This window comes from Pipistrellus hanaki, assembly GCF_964339955.1.
Source record: "Pipistrellus hanaki genome assembly, chromosome: 9".
In the NCBI taxonomy this organism is placed as follows: domain Eukaryota; kingdom Metazoa; phylum Chordata; class Mammalia; order Chiroptera; family Vespertilionidae; genus Pipistrellus; species Pipistrellus hanaki.
The window spans coordinates 66,237,673-66,250,387 of NC_140511.1; the positions used below are offsets into that span (position 1 = coordinate 66,237,673).

General features: G+C 39.8%; 1 protein-coding gene across 9 annotated transcripts in view; it reads left to right on the forward strand.

The window, feature by feature from the left end:
• CELF1 (CUGBP Elav-like family member 1) overlaps positions 1-12,715 on the forward strand; it is a 69,300-nt gene that overhangs the window by 33,625 nt on the left and 22,960 nt on the right. For 4 of the 9 annotated variants that reach the window (XM_084896019.1, XM_084896021.1, XM_084896020.1 and 1 more), the window contains exons 2-3: positions 394-433; positions 5,721-5,872. The exons of 3 other annotated variants lie outside the window; for them this stretch is intronic. In XM_084896019.1, coding sequence (XP_084752145.1) covers positions 5,802-5,872 — 71 coding nt within the window. In that variant the 5' untranslated portion in view covers positions 394-433; positions 5,721-5,801. The remainder of the gene's footprint in view (positions 1-393; positions 434-5,720; positions 5,873-12,715) is intronic. 2 more of the 9 variants (XM_084896026.1, XM_084896024.1) reach the window with 2 other exon arrangements.

A 12,715-nucleotide genomic window follows, 5' to 3' on the forward strand; every position in this document is an offset into this window, starting at 1 on the left:
CTCGCAACCAAGGCACAGGCCCTTGACCGAATTGAACTTGGGATCCTTGAGTCCGAAGGCCAATGCTCTGAACCAAACTGGTTAGGGCAGAGGACATGCTTTTTTTAAATTGACTTGAGAGAGAGAGGGGAAGAGGGAGGGAAAAGGAGAAAGGGAGAGAGAAACTGATATGAGATATAAGAGTGAAACATTGATCGGTGTATCCCACATGTGCCCCAACTGGGTATCAACCGACAACCTGGGCACATGGCCTGACCTGGAATCAAACCCTTGACCTTTTAATGCATGGGATGATGTTCCAAGAGTTTTCTTTGGAAAGAAGATACATTACATATCTGGAATTATGAGACGTGTAGGCATGGCCCACTTATTTTTCTTTCCTTGGTTTTTTAGAGTGAAGACATAGTCCAGAGAGGGAGGTGTAAAGCTACAGGTATGGGCTAACTGCTGGATGGGTGTGCTCCGTGGGCATCTTTTAACCTTCTTGCATGAGGCCTGTTGTGCAGATATGAAAAAATTGCCTTCAGAAAGGTGATGGCTTTCCCCCCTACATTATGGGATAATATTTCCTGTTCTTAGGAAACTAGAACTATTTTTTAGCCCTTTCCCAACTCTCTTAGATAAAATTTTACAAGACAGGTTTATCTCCCAATTGAACTACCTGTTGCCTAGTTCTAGTAGCTTTGGGAGAGGTGAGGAGAAGGGGGAAGAGAGAGAGGGTAACGATATTCCATTCATCAACTACCCAGCTGATTTTCTTTTCCATTCTACTTCATAACTGAAAGACCCCCTAATAAATTAGAACAAGGATGAGAACATAATTTAATGGACTTTATACAAAAAATGTTACCTTCCTGGAACCAGAAATGGTTCAACATACTGATTTTTTAATCATCACTGGACCTTAAATAAAAAATTATACTAGATTTGAAGTGTGGTCACAATTTGACAGTACACTCTTAAGGGAGGTTCTGAGCAAATTTTTGCTGACTGCACTAAGTAGAGAAAAGGTCTTTCTCTTTGACACCGATTGGGGGAGGAGACAGTAGTGATTAAGGTTTGGGGAGGCAATGGAAAACCTTTTAGATTTCAAAAAGGTAGTACTTTTTCTTCCTTTCACCATGCCACATCCTTCCAGTATACCATATATGTACTTTTTATAGGCAAACCAACTTGGATACAATAGTCATTAAATTGGATCATTGGATACAAAAGTCAGTGCTTTTTGTTTAACAGTGATTTTAGGTTTGAAATGGAAATTATTTACAACCTTTTTTTATTTGTTACTTTAAAACTCCCTTTCCCCCAAGTTTAGAAAAATTCATTGTCTATATTCTTATTTGAAACTTACAAAGTTTTCTGGCTTGTTTTAAATTATACTTAACTGTCACACTTTTTTGTCAAAAAAAAAAAGCTTCCATAAAGTGAAATGCCAACGACATCATTACCAATTTAGGTCAGTATATTTTTGCATATGCAAGATACTGGATTGGGAGCTGTAGGAGAAGTTGTGGGGGGCGAGTAGTCCACTTAACTGTTTAAGGTTAAGACTTCCCTAGATTTTTTTTACTTTTACATACACACACACACACACACACACACACACACACACATGTATATGTATATGTATATATGCTGATGGTGATTTTTAAAAAATATTTTTTATTGGTTTCAGAGAAGAAGGGAGAGGGGGAGAAAGCTAGAAACATCAATGATGAGAGAGAATCATTAATTGGCCACCTCCTGCATACCCCACACCGGGAATGGACCCCGCAACCCAGGCATGTGCTCCAACCAGGAGGAATCAAGCCGTGACCTCCTGGGTCATAGGTCCACGCTCAACCACTGAGCCATGCAGGCTGGGCCTGATGGTGATTTTTTTTTTTTTTAAATATATTTTATTGATTTTTTTTTTACAGAGAGAGGAAGGGAGAGAGAGAGCTAGAAACGTCGATGAGAGAGAAACATCGACCAGCTGCCTCCTACACATCCCCTACTGGGGATGTGCCCGAAACCAATGTACATGCCCTTGACTGGAATCAACCTGGGACCTTTCAGTCCGCAGACCGACGCTCTGCCACTGAGCCAAACTGGTTTCGGCCTGATAGTGATTTTTAATGACATAGATTCTTTTTTATAATTTAGCAATAGTCTCTAATTTTCTGTAAGCTCATCTAACTAGACTTCACATTTTGCCCTTTAAACAAATTTAGATTATCAGGGTGGAAGTATAAAATCCCTTCACCTGCTATAGAACTCCCTGGTTACAACACGATAGCCTGACATTTGCATATACCACCTGTGTTGTTTTTTTGCTTTTTTTTTTTTCCCCCCTTGCCTATGCTTTGTTCTCTCACTCTTGACAAAACAAAGGCTGTGATATCTAGCAATTCTTCTAATTCCATTTTTAAACTGCTTATTCCACTCGGATATTTTAAGTGCAGGTTGTGCTATTCTTTTGAGGATTCCCTTATCTACCCATCATTTTAGTTTAAAAAATACATATTTTTATTATTATTATTTTGTGTGTGTGTGTGTGTGTGGGGGTGTTTTAAGAGAGAGAGGAACACTAATCAGCTGCCTCCACGTAGAATACTGGGGATCAAGTCTCTGGGTCCATTGGGCCACACTGGCCAGGGCTCTACCCATCATTTTTAATGATTTGGATTCTTAATGCTATAGCAGTTCGATTGCCCCTGCCTTCATATAATAAGGCTTTGAATTGTCGCCCTTAGAAAATAGAGAATATTCTAAGCAAAGAAAACTGAGACAAACAATCAAAGAAAGAAAAGGGACTCATGAATATAAATTCATAATTCAAGGACAAGCAGTAAAAGGGGACTGAGAGAAAGTTAAGTCCTCCTTTTTCAGTGGACCCTTGGTTATAATTCTTCCTGCTAACTCTTTTTTTTTTAAAATATATTTTTATTGATTTTTTTTTATAGAGAGGAGGAGAGAGGGATAGAGAGCTAGAAACGTCAATGAGAGAGAAACATCGACCAGCTGCCTCTTGCACACCCCCTACTGGGGATGTGAACGCAACCAAGGTACATGCCCTTGACCGGAATCGAACCCGGGACCTTTCAGTCCGCAGACCGACGCTCTACCATTGAGCCAAACCGGTTTCGGCCTTCCTGCTAACTCTTTATTTCTAATGCATTCTTCATGGGAAAAGCCTGGAATGTGTTTCTGACTTAGAAATTAAAAACAACCTGAGCATTTTTTGTGTGAATAACTCGATTCTGCTTTTTAATTTTAACACTTGCATTTTGTATTCCCGTAATTGTTTTTATCATTAATTAACTTTGTAACCCTTTTCTAAAATTGAGTGATTTGTGATTAGTTTCTGTGCTTCCCCACCCCAAGCATGTTGAATTTAATTATACGGAGATAACTCTTGTGACCTGCCTAAAAGGAAGCATTCTCCTTCATGTAATAACATTTCCATCTTGTATGATTTTTAAAGCCGTGTTGCTTTATATATTGTAAAGTGGATTTTAAAACATTACTCCAAGTCAGTGCTTCTCAACATTTGGTGAACATTACTGTAAGGAGTGCACATCCTTTCATGCACTGAGCAGTGGCAGGCTACTCAGTGAAGTCTCCCACATTTAAGTCCTCTCTTGTTCTAGATGTGATTCTGATTGAAACGGAGATATAATTACAAGCCATGTGTTTTTACTGAAGAATAAAAACATAGCAATAACCAGTGGGATTTTTTAAAATTCGTTGATTCCTTTTAAAGGAATCCTTGTACTAAAAAATCTGATTTGGTTAACTGATCTCACACATTTACTCATTGGTCCAGGTAACTTACTGTAGGAGGAGGCATGGGATCGGCGCCAGTTCACACAGGAGAAACTAGGACATACCTAACGAGTAACTTAACCAGTCCAGCTTGGGTTCCCATTCTCCGCCTGGCAGCCAGGGCTTGGTGAACTGTGTATTGTGTGCCAGTCTCCTCTCACTGTGGCTTGTTTTTGCTTCCTCCTCCAATGGAATGGAAGAGAGCTCCTGCTACTTCTGTCTCTGAAGCAGTAGATCAAATGAGCCAGGGTCTCTGACAAAATAGAAAAGTACTTAGCTGCTGTTATACTTTTAAGTTTTGGATGGTTATATATGGATATTAGACAGAAGACACAGTTTCTGTGTTCCTCAGTCACATGGATAGGTGTCAGCCATTTCTATACAGATAAGAACAGTTAGGCCTATACTGTGTGTTATTTTTAAAGTAACTATACACATTTAGTTAGGAGTGCATTCGTTTACCTCTTTACAGGCTGAATATAACTTCTTTTTTCAAAGTTCCCTGTGTTGTTAACTGAGCTTGAGTGAAGTGAAATCTTTGAGGTAAGGCAACCCTAAAGATAAAAATGGAAAGAAGGCCTGTGAAATTTGGGAACCTTCAGAGATACAGTTTTAGAGCCATTGCCTAAATATTGAAATGCCACTGTTTGTTGTTTGGAGGGATGTGGAGCTAAATTGAGAACGGGAGCACCACATCTGCCTTATTGCTAAGTATATCCATCTCTACTGCTCCCCAATAGGATTTTTATGTTGCATTCATTAGTCAAGGCTTAGCAGGTTTAAAAGAAACTTTCCTTATATGTTTGAGTGCTTATTCCTAGCAGGCCCCATTTCTTTTTCATTATTTGGAAAGTCAAACAACTGAGAAGATACTATTTTCTTTCTTTTTTTTTTTTTAATATATTTTATTGATTTTTTACAGAGAGGAGGAGAGAGGGATAGAGAGCTAGAAACGTTGATGAGAGACAAACATCAACCAGCTGCCTCTTGCACACCCCCTACCGGGGATGTGCCCGCAACTAATGTACATGCCATTGACCGGAATCGAACCTGGGACCTTTCAGTCCGCAGACCGACGCTCTACCACTGAGCCAAACCGGTTTCGGCGGAAGATACTATTTTCTAATACTCTATCAAGAGGCAGAATATTACAATACCATTTTCATTTTTGCCTTTTAAAATTTCTGGCAAATTAAGATTCAGAGTTAGGAAAGAAGTTCTGCCTTGTGCCACCTAATGAACGTCACTGAAGCAGCAATTTTTAAAGTCCTTCACTCTGATGAGGAAGCTCACTTTGCTGTCAATACCATCAAGAAAGCAAGGTCCAGTGTGTGAGCAGTAAGTTCCTGGTGTCCAGTTCTTCAACCAGCTTGCTCCTCAGTGCTTTTGATGGTCTGAACCCGTGGTCCTCTGTATGTGACCATTCTGAGGTAACTTGGACCCACGCACTGTGCTCACTGCTGTCTTTGGCACATGGAAACTAAGTTTCGACCAAGGCTAACCACCCAGTTTCCAAAAACATTTTCAGACCATGCAAGGTGAGGTGTTTTTTTCTCCCAGGTAGTTTCAGGTTTTGGGGGTCCTCAGAAATTAATTTGCAGGGAGAGGAGTTGGGAAGATATGAAACAAGTTTGTGTTTCTTCTGCTCTGTTAGCCACTGCTATCTTCATGGATCTGACACTCCATTTATCTGACAGTGCACTTAGTACTGCTTTGCCAGGGAAAATCACACAAAACAAGCCTGGTGCATCAGCACTTTCATTGTGTGCAGGGCTGAGCCTCCCTTCACATGGTCACATCCCCCTTTTAATCCAATGCTCCCTTCCCCTTCCCCAGTCCTGCCTGTTTCTGTGGCACTTACTGCTGGTTTCCCTGAGCTCCTGTTTCCACTTTGTGTTTTTTGTGGGGCCCAGGAAGCTAAAGCTGTGTGTATTTGTGGATCAGACAAGTGCAGCAAGTTAATATCATTGGCTTCTGAAGGGGAGAGTGAGGTGATGGCTGCGTTTAAGTTGGATTTCCTTCCAGAAATGATGGTGGATCATTGCTCTTTGAATTCCAGTCCCGTGTAAGTATTTTTGTTGTCTAATTTTTTATCATAAGCAGAGGTACTGGGTTGTTTTCTTTGTTATTAATGTAACGGGTTCTTTTCCTTAAAAGTAGAAACAATTGGATGAGGAAGCCAAAGTCCACGCTACTGTTATTTTATTTTTTCTAAAAATATATATTTTTATTGATTTCAGAGAGGAAGGGAGAAGGAGAGAGAGAGAGAAACATCAATGATAAGAGAATCATTAATCGGCTGCCTTCTGCACACCCCCTTCTGGGGACAGAGCCCACAATTTGATTATGTGCCCTAGCTGGAAGTTGAACCAGGGACCGTTTAGTCCCAGATGCTCTACCCACTGAGCCAAACCAGCTAGGACTATTATTATTATCTATTACAGTCTGATTCTAACTCATTATTGCTGATTTCTTCAAAGCTATAAGGAAGTTCTATACAGAAGAGGGTACATTTGGAATATGACCAGCGAGTATGCTGGCTCCTGTCCCTCCAAGCTATAATGTTTTCCCATATGATAAGTTCTGAGGTTTGTTTATTTTTTAAAATGTAGTTTTATTGCTTTAGGTTGGGTATATAATTTCAAAGAATCTTTTGGGAAGGTATTTTTAATGATGAAATTCTTAGACTCATTACAGAGGGTGTATTTAGTAGTATATGCAGCATGCTGTATTGCCATGTAAACTGTAATTCTGGATTTTTATTTCTATCCCTCTCCCCCTAATTTAATCGAAAATGCAACATAATTGGGAGGTATCAGGTGCACCCACCCTCCCAATTAGATCAATTTTGATTGGCAATTTGCCCAAATAAAATTTGGGAATGAGAAGCTCATTAGTTTGCCGTACTTGTTCAAGAAGTGACACTGCCATTGTACACGCTAACCTGGCCCTGAGTTGTAGCTACAGGGGATCTGAATTCTGGGCATTTCTAACTCCTGATTTCAGCTACTTTAACCAGGCTTCAGAGTATCCTGGGACCTCAAATAAATGAGTCTTAAGTTATTCAAAGCCAAGAATGTTAAATGTCTATCTTCTAGATAATGGGATAGTTGCAAGTCTTTGAGTTTAGGCCTCAACGTGCAAATCGGGCTACCCTGGGATTGGGTGTAACTGATGTGGATAATAGATTCAGAATAGCTCTTCATGGGATAGTTTAGTGGTTCTCAAAGTTAGTTGACTTGCTTGTTTGAAATAGATCCTATGCCTTCCCTGTCTCCAAAAATAATAGTTATTTAGGACTTTATATGAGAGTAGATAACAGGTGAAATCACAGTGAATGGCATCATAATAAAGACTTACTATATAATAAAAATATTCCCATATACCAGATATATGACCTCTAGTAATAGGACTTTCTGGCTCAAATTATCTTTCATTGTAACACTGTCTCTCTCTGCTTTGTTGCTACCTCGTATTCAATCCTTAGATACAGCATTTTTCCTCAGTCTGTTTTCTCATCTTTTAAAAGGTTGGATTGATTCAGCATCCCAAAAAGGCAGGACCATGGAACATTGCATGAAAGTTACCTGGAACATAAAGTTGCAGATTCTTGGACCCATGCCCAGATATTCTTATGCTGGAGTAGGGTCTAAGAATCTGTATTTTAACAGTGTCCCATGTAGTTTTCATGTACACCAGAGTTTTAGAAGTAATGGACTGAATATAGGCCATTCTGAAAAGAGGTAATCAGGGAGTAGACTGCTACATCATTTTCCCCCTAGTGCATTCACATCTGCTTTAGTCCTGTATGTATGTTCACAAAAGCTTTTTGAGGTAAATTGGGCATAGACTATTGCCCATATTTTACAGATGAGAAACTCAGTTGAGAGGGGCTAAAACTGGCTTGCCTGAGGAGACTTGGTGTTAATCTTGGGCCTAAAGTGCAATTTTAATGATACATCCTTAATTTTACCCCTTAGACCAGGCCTCGGCTGTCATTGAGCAAAGTTACCCATCAATTCTCATGTTGGCAAGTCCTCGGGCCTCAGTGGACACCATATACCAAAACACACACCATAGAGTCAGGAAGAAGAAAGTTCTTGAGAAAGGTGTGTGCTTGCCACCCCTTTCTTGGATTATAAGTCCTTTATACTCGTACTTCTTCATCAGGAGGCTTGACCTCTGAAGAGATATTGCCTGAGAATGTGATCTAGCAATGTAACGGTATCTTACTTTAAAAATTTTGGGCCCTGGTACCTGACCCCTAGTGCCTGTTCTCACTTGTAACAATGTCCTTGATTCCGCTTTGACCGCTCTCCAGCTTCCATTGGTTCCTCTTACTTTGCGTGCACTGTAAGATGTGGTGGTTCTTCAAGGGTTGTATCTTAGGTCTTTTCTCTTAGCTCTCCCATTGCTTAAGGGAGTACTAATGTGCTTTTCTGATTCTCAGATTTCTATATGTATTCCATAAGTGTCCCCCGAGCTCTGTGACTTCGAATATCTCCACCGAAGGCTTCCCCACGTAAAAACAATCCCTCATATTGTCTGCACTAGAATCCAAGAGTGATTGGTAACTTGTTCCTCTTCCTCATCTCCTTGATGGAGTGATCTCCCAAGTTCTAGTGTATTTACCTCCCCCCTCCCCATTTCTCAGCATTGCCTAGGACTGCTTCCTAATTTTAGGAGTTGGTTTTTCAAGAGCCTTCTGATTTTCATATTTCCTCACTTTATATCAGTGTTTCCCAAACTTTTAACATATGTGTACCCCACCCCTTCTATAATTTTTGTAACGCTGAGTACCCCTGGTACTCATGAGAACATAGAATTAGGCGCAGCTAAGCACGGTGCAGTGCATATCCCCACCAAACTCCGTTGCAACGCGTACCCCTACCAAACTCTTCCCGTACCCCTGGGGGTACGCGTACCACACTTTGGGAAACACTACTCTAGATTATTGCCAGATGTCTTTTAAAAGACAAATGTGATCCTTGTTTAAAAATCTTGGATTAAAGTCCAGTTCTTTCAGTGAGGAAAGCCTCTCACTGATCTCTAACCTATTTCTTTTTTTTTATTTTTTATTTTATTTTCTATTTTATTGATTTTTCACAGAGAGGAAGAGAGAGGGATAGAGAGTTAGAAACGTCGATGAGAGAGAATCATCAACCAGCTGCCTCTTGCACACCCCCTACTGGAGATGTGCCCACAACCAAGGTACATGCCCTTGACCGGAATCGAACCTGGGACCTTTCAGTCCGCAGGCCAACCCTCTATCCACTGAGCCAAACCGGTGCCGGCCTCTCTAACCTATTTCTTTATTCTTATTGATTTTAATTTATAATATTTTCTTTTCCCCCCTAATATTTTATTTTTTTATAGAGAGGAAGAGAGAGGAATATAGTTAGAAACATTGATGAAAGAGAATCATAGATCAGCTGCCTCCTGCACACCCCCTACTGGGGATGTGTCCGCAACCAAGGTACATGCCCTTGACTGGAATCGAACCCAGGACCCTTCAGTCCGCAGGCTGACACTCTATCCACTGAGCCAAACCCCTAATATTTTAGATTATTTTATACTCTCTCCTAACTTTCTCAAGTCCTTTTTTCTAACTTTCTAATGTTATCTCAATCTTCTCTCCTCTTCCTTCTGAGTCCTTACCATTTTTTCACCACCCCTTAAGCTTTCATATCTCTGTGCTATTGATATATAGCACTTTCTCCAGCCACTTAGTCCATTCACCTTTAATTTCTGTACATACTTCCCCCTCCAAATAAAATAAAACTATTAGCCACTTTTTAAGAAAATATATATTTTTTTAATTGATTTCTGAGAGAGGAAGGGAGATAGAAGCATCAATGATGAGAAGGATTCATGGAATGGCTGCCTCGTGCACACTTCCTACTGAGGATCAAGCCCACAACCCAGGCATGTGCCCTGACCAGGAATATAACAATGACCTCCTGGTTTATGGATTGCTACTCAACCACTGATCCACATTGGCCAGGTTATTAGCCACTCCCCCCCCCCCCCCCCCACACACACACACATAGAACTTTTATTCATTTGCTAAAGCATTTGTTGAGTATTATAGTTGTGTCCTTCCTCTAGGACAGGAATTGTTCTGTCCACTTTAAATAGACACTTATAGTGTATAGTATCCGGCACATGTATTATAGAAACTTTGAGAGCACAGTTGAATGAACGATAAGTCCTGTGAGGTTTTTTTTGTTTTTTTTTATAATTAGAGATGATTTCAGAGAGGCACTCCAGACATAATCTCCATACCTCAGGGAAAAGGTTGAAAACCTTTACAAGCAGATTGTTAGCTGTTCTATTGTTGAGTGATGTCTTAAAAACCTTTATTGATAGCCTTTTCTAGTACCTACTACCCCAACTAACATAGGAAGAGCTCCCTTTATCCAAATGAAAATTACTTTTTTCCAGCAAAGACACGTTCTGTCTTGTTCTCACTAGAGAACCAGCTGCTGTTTCTGGGTCCTTTTTATTATGATGTTCTTCTGTGCCAGTTTTTTCATTGTACAGTATGTGAGCCAGAGGGACCTGGTAGAAGTGGGTGGTGGCTAGAGACTGGGATGCAACAAGTATTTATATAAATGGGGTTAACAGGTAATGAGAAAGAAGGAGAGAGCGAATAAAAAGAGTAATGAACGTGTTTGGAAGTAGTTTTTAAACAGATGTGAAGGTAGTATTTGAGGGTTTTCTTGTAAGAACACATGTGGGCTGGGCTATAATGTAATCAGAAACTCCGCAGTTGGAAGACCTGTTAACTATCTTTTATGCCTCATTTATGCTCTCTAAATGTTCTGCTCTCTCTCTGTATGTGCTACTGCCATTACTCTTCATCTACTCTATAACTTCAGTTACAGCCTTGCCCCTGCCCTTCCAGCCTGTCTTCTGATTCCTCACTCCTTTTCTCTGTCTGTGTATTTTAGGTAATTCATATAACATAATTTTATATAATTCACATAATATAAAATTTACCTCTTTAAATCATACGGTCATTGGTTTTTACAATATCCATAAAGTTGTGCAACTATCACTACTATCTAATTCCAGAACATTTTTATTATCCTAAAAAGAAACCCAAACCCTATACCTATTAGCAACCATACCCTCCCTCTCTCCCCCCACCCTTTTCTCCCATTCCTAGGGAACCACTTGTCTACTTTCTGTCTTTATAGATTTGCCTGTTCTGGATATTTCATGTAAATGGACATACAATATGTAGCCTTTGTGATTGTTTTCTTTCATTTAGCATGTTCTGAACTTCATCTACATTGTAGCATGACCCTGTCATCTCTAGCCACTGCTCTTTTGTCAACTTAACTCATACTATCTCTAGTTGTATCTTTCATACTTCTGACTTCACCACTAATGTCCTGTTTCTGTTAACCAGTTCCAGGCTCTTTTGAGCAGTGCTGTGCAATAGAGCTTTCTGTGATAATAAAAATGTTCTGTATCTCTGCTGTCCTGTGCAGTGGCCTCTAGTCACATGAGGCTAATGTGACTGAGGAACTGGATTTTTTCCCCCCTTATTTTTTTTTTAAATTAAATTATTATCTGTGCTTCTCTCTCATCATTGATGTTTCTCTTTCTCCCTCTCCCTTCCTCTTTGAAATCAATAAAAATATATGTTAATGCTAGGTTCAGTAAAGGTGATGTGAGAATAGCCCTGGTGAGTGATCAGTTACAAGAGATTTCGGAATTAAAAGACCGTGGTTGAGCTGCTTTCATAGATTCATCATTCTCAATGTTCTTCAAATACTATTCAAAGGTAGCAGTGGAATATATCCCAAGAAATCAGAAACACCATTCAGAAAGGATATATGCACCATGGTGTTCATAGCAGCACAATTTACAATAGCTAAGATTTGGAAAAAGCCTAAGTGCCTATTAGCAGATAAATGGATTAAAAAACTATGGTACATCTAGACAATGGAATACTACCCTGCTGTGAAAAAGAAGGAATTCTTACTATTTGCAACAGCATGAGATGGACCTGGAGAGCATTATGCTAAATGAAATAAGTAAGTTGGAGAAAGATGAATATCACACGGTCTCATTTGTGGAATATAATGAACAATATAAACTCATGAACAAAAATAGATTCAGAGACATATAAGTGTTGAACAGACTGTCCAACCTCAGAGGGAAGGCAGGGTTGGGGGGCAAAGGGGGAGCTGGCTAAGAGAACAACCAAAGGACTTGTATGCATGCATAAAAGCATAACCCATGGACACAAGACAGGGGGGTGGGCATGTGCTGGTGGATGGGAAGGGCTGGGGAGAAGTCAATGGGGGAAAAAGACATATATAATACTTTAAACAAAGAATTTTTAAGAAAACTGGTATAAAAACTTACATTTCCTTTAATGAAAACTATTACTTTATTTAGGGTTAGATATTAAAACATGGCAAATTTGAATATGGTGATGTGTTCTGGATTAAACAGCCAACATTAGCATAAAAGTTCATTATGATAACTTTTTGAAATTTAAGTTGTTACTGGTCTTAAAACAATGGTAGGGAAGGTGTGATTTATTTTGAATGGTAGAAATACTTGTAGTGTAAGAATTCCCTGAGGTTCTTGGCAATTGCAGGGATAGCAATGAAAGTATGAGCATTACAAATTTGGTATGAGAGGATTGGAGGAGTTTGTTGTAATGGTTGCAGTTGGTAAGGGAACTAACTGGTAAAGTCTTGGAAAAGTAGCATTAAATTGGATAACTTAGAAACAATGAAAATCTAGAACGATGACATCATTGTTTATGTTTATGTAACAACTAAAAGCCCGGGGCAAGGGTGTTTGGGTGCACAGGTGTTTGGGTGCACAGGTGTTTGGCTGGCTGGTCCTGCTGCTGCCCTCCTCCCCAACTGGGGACAGGGCT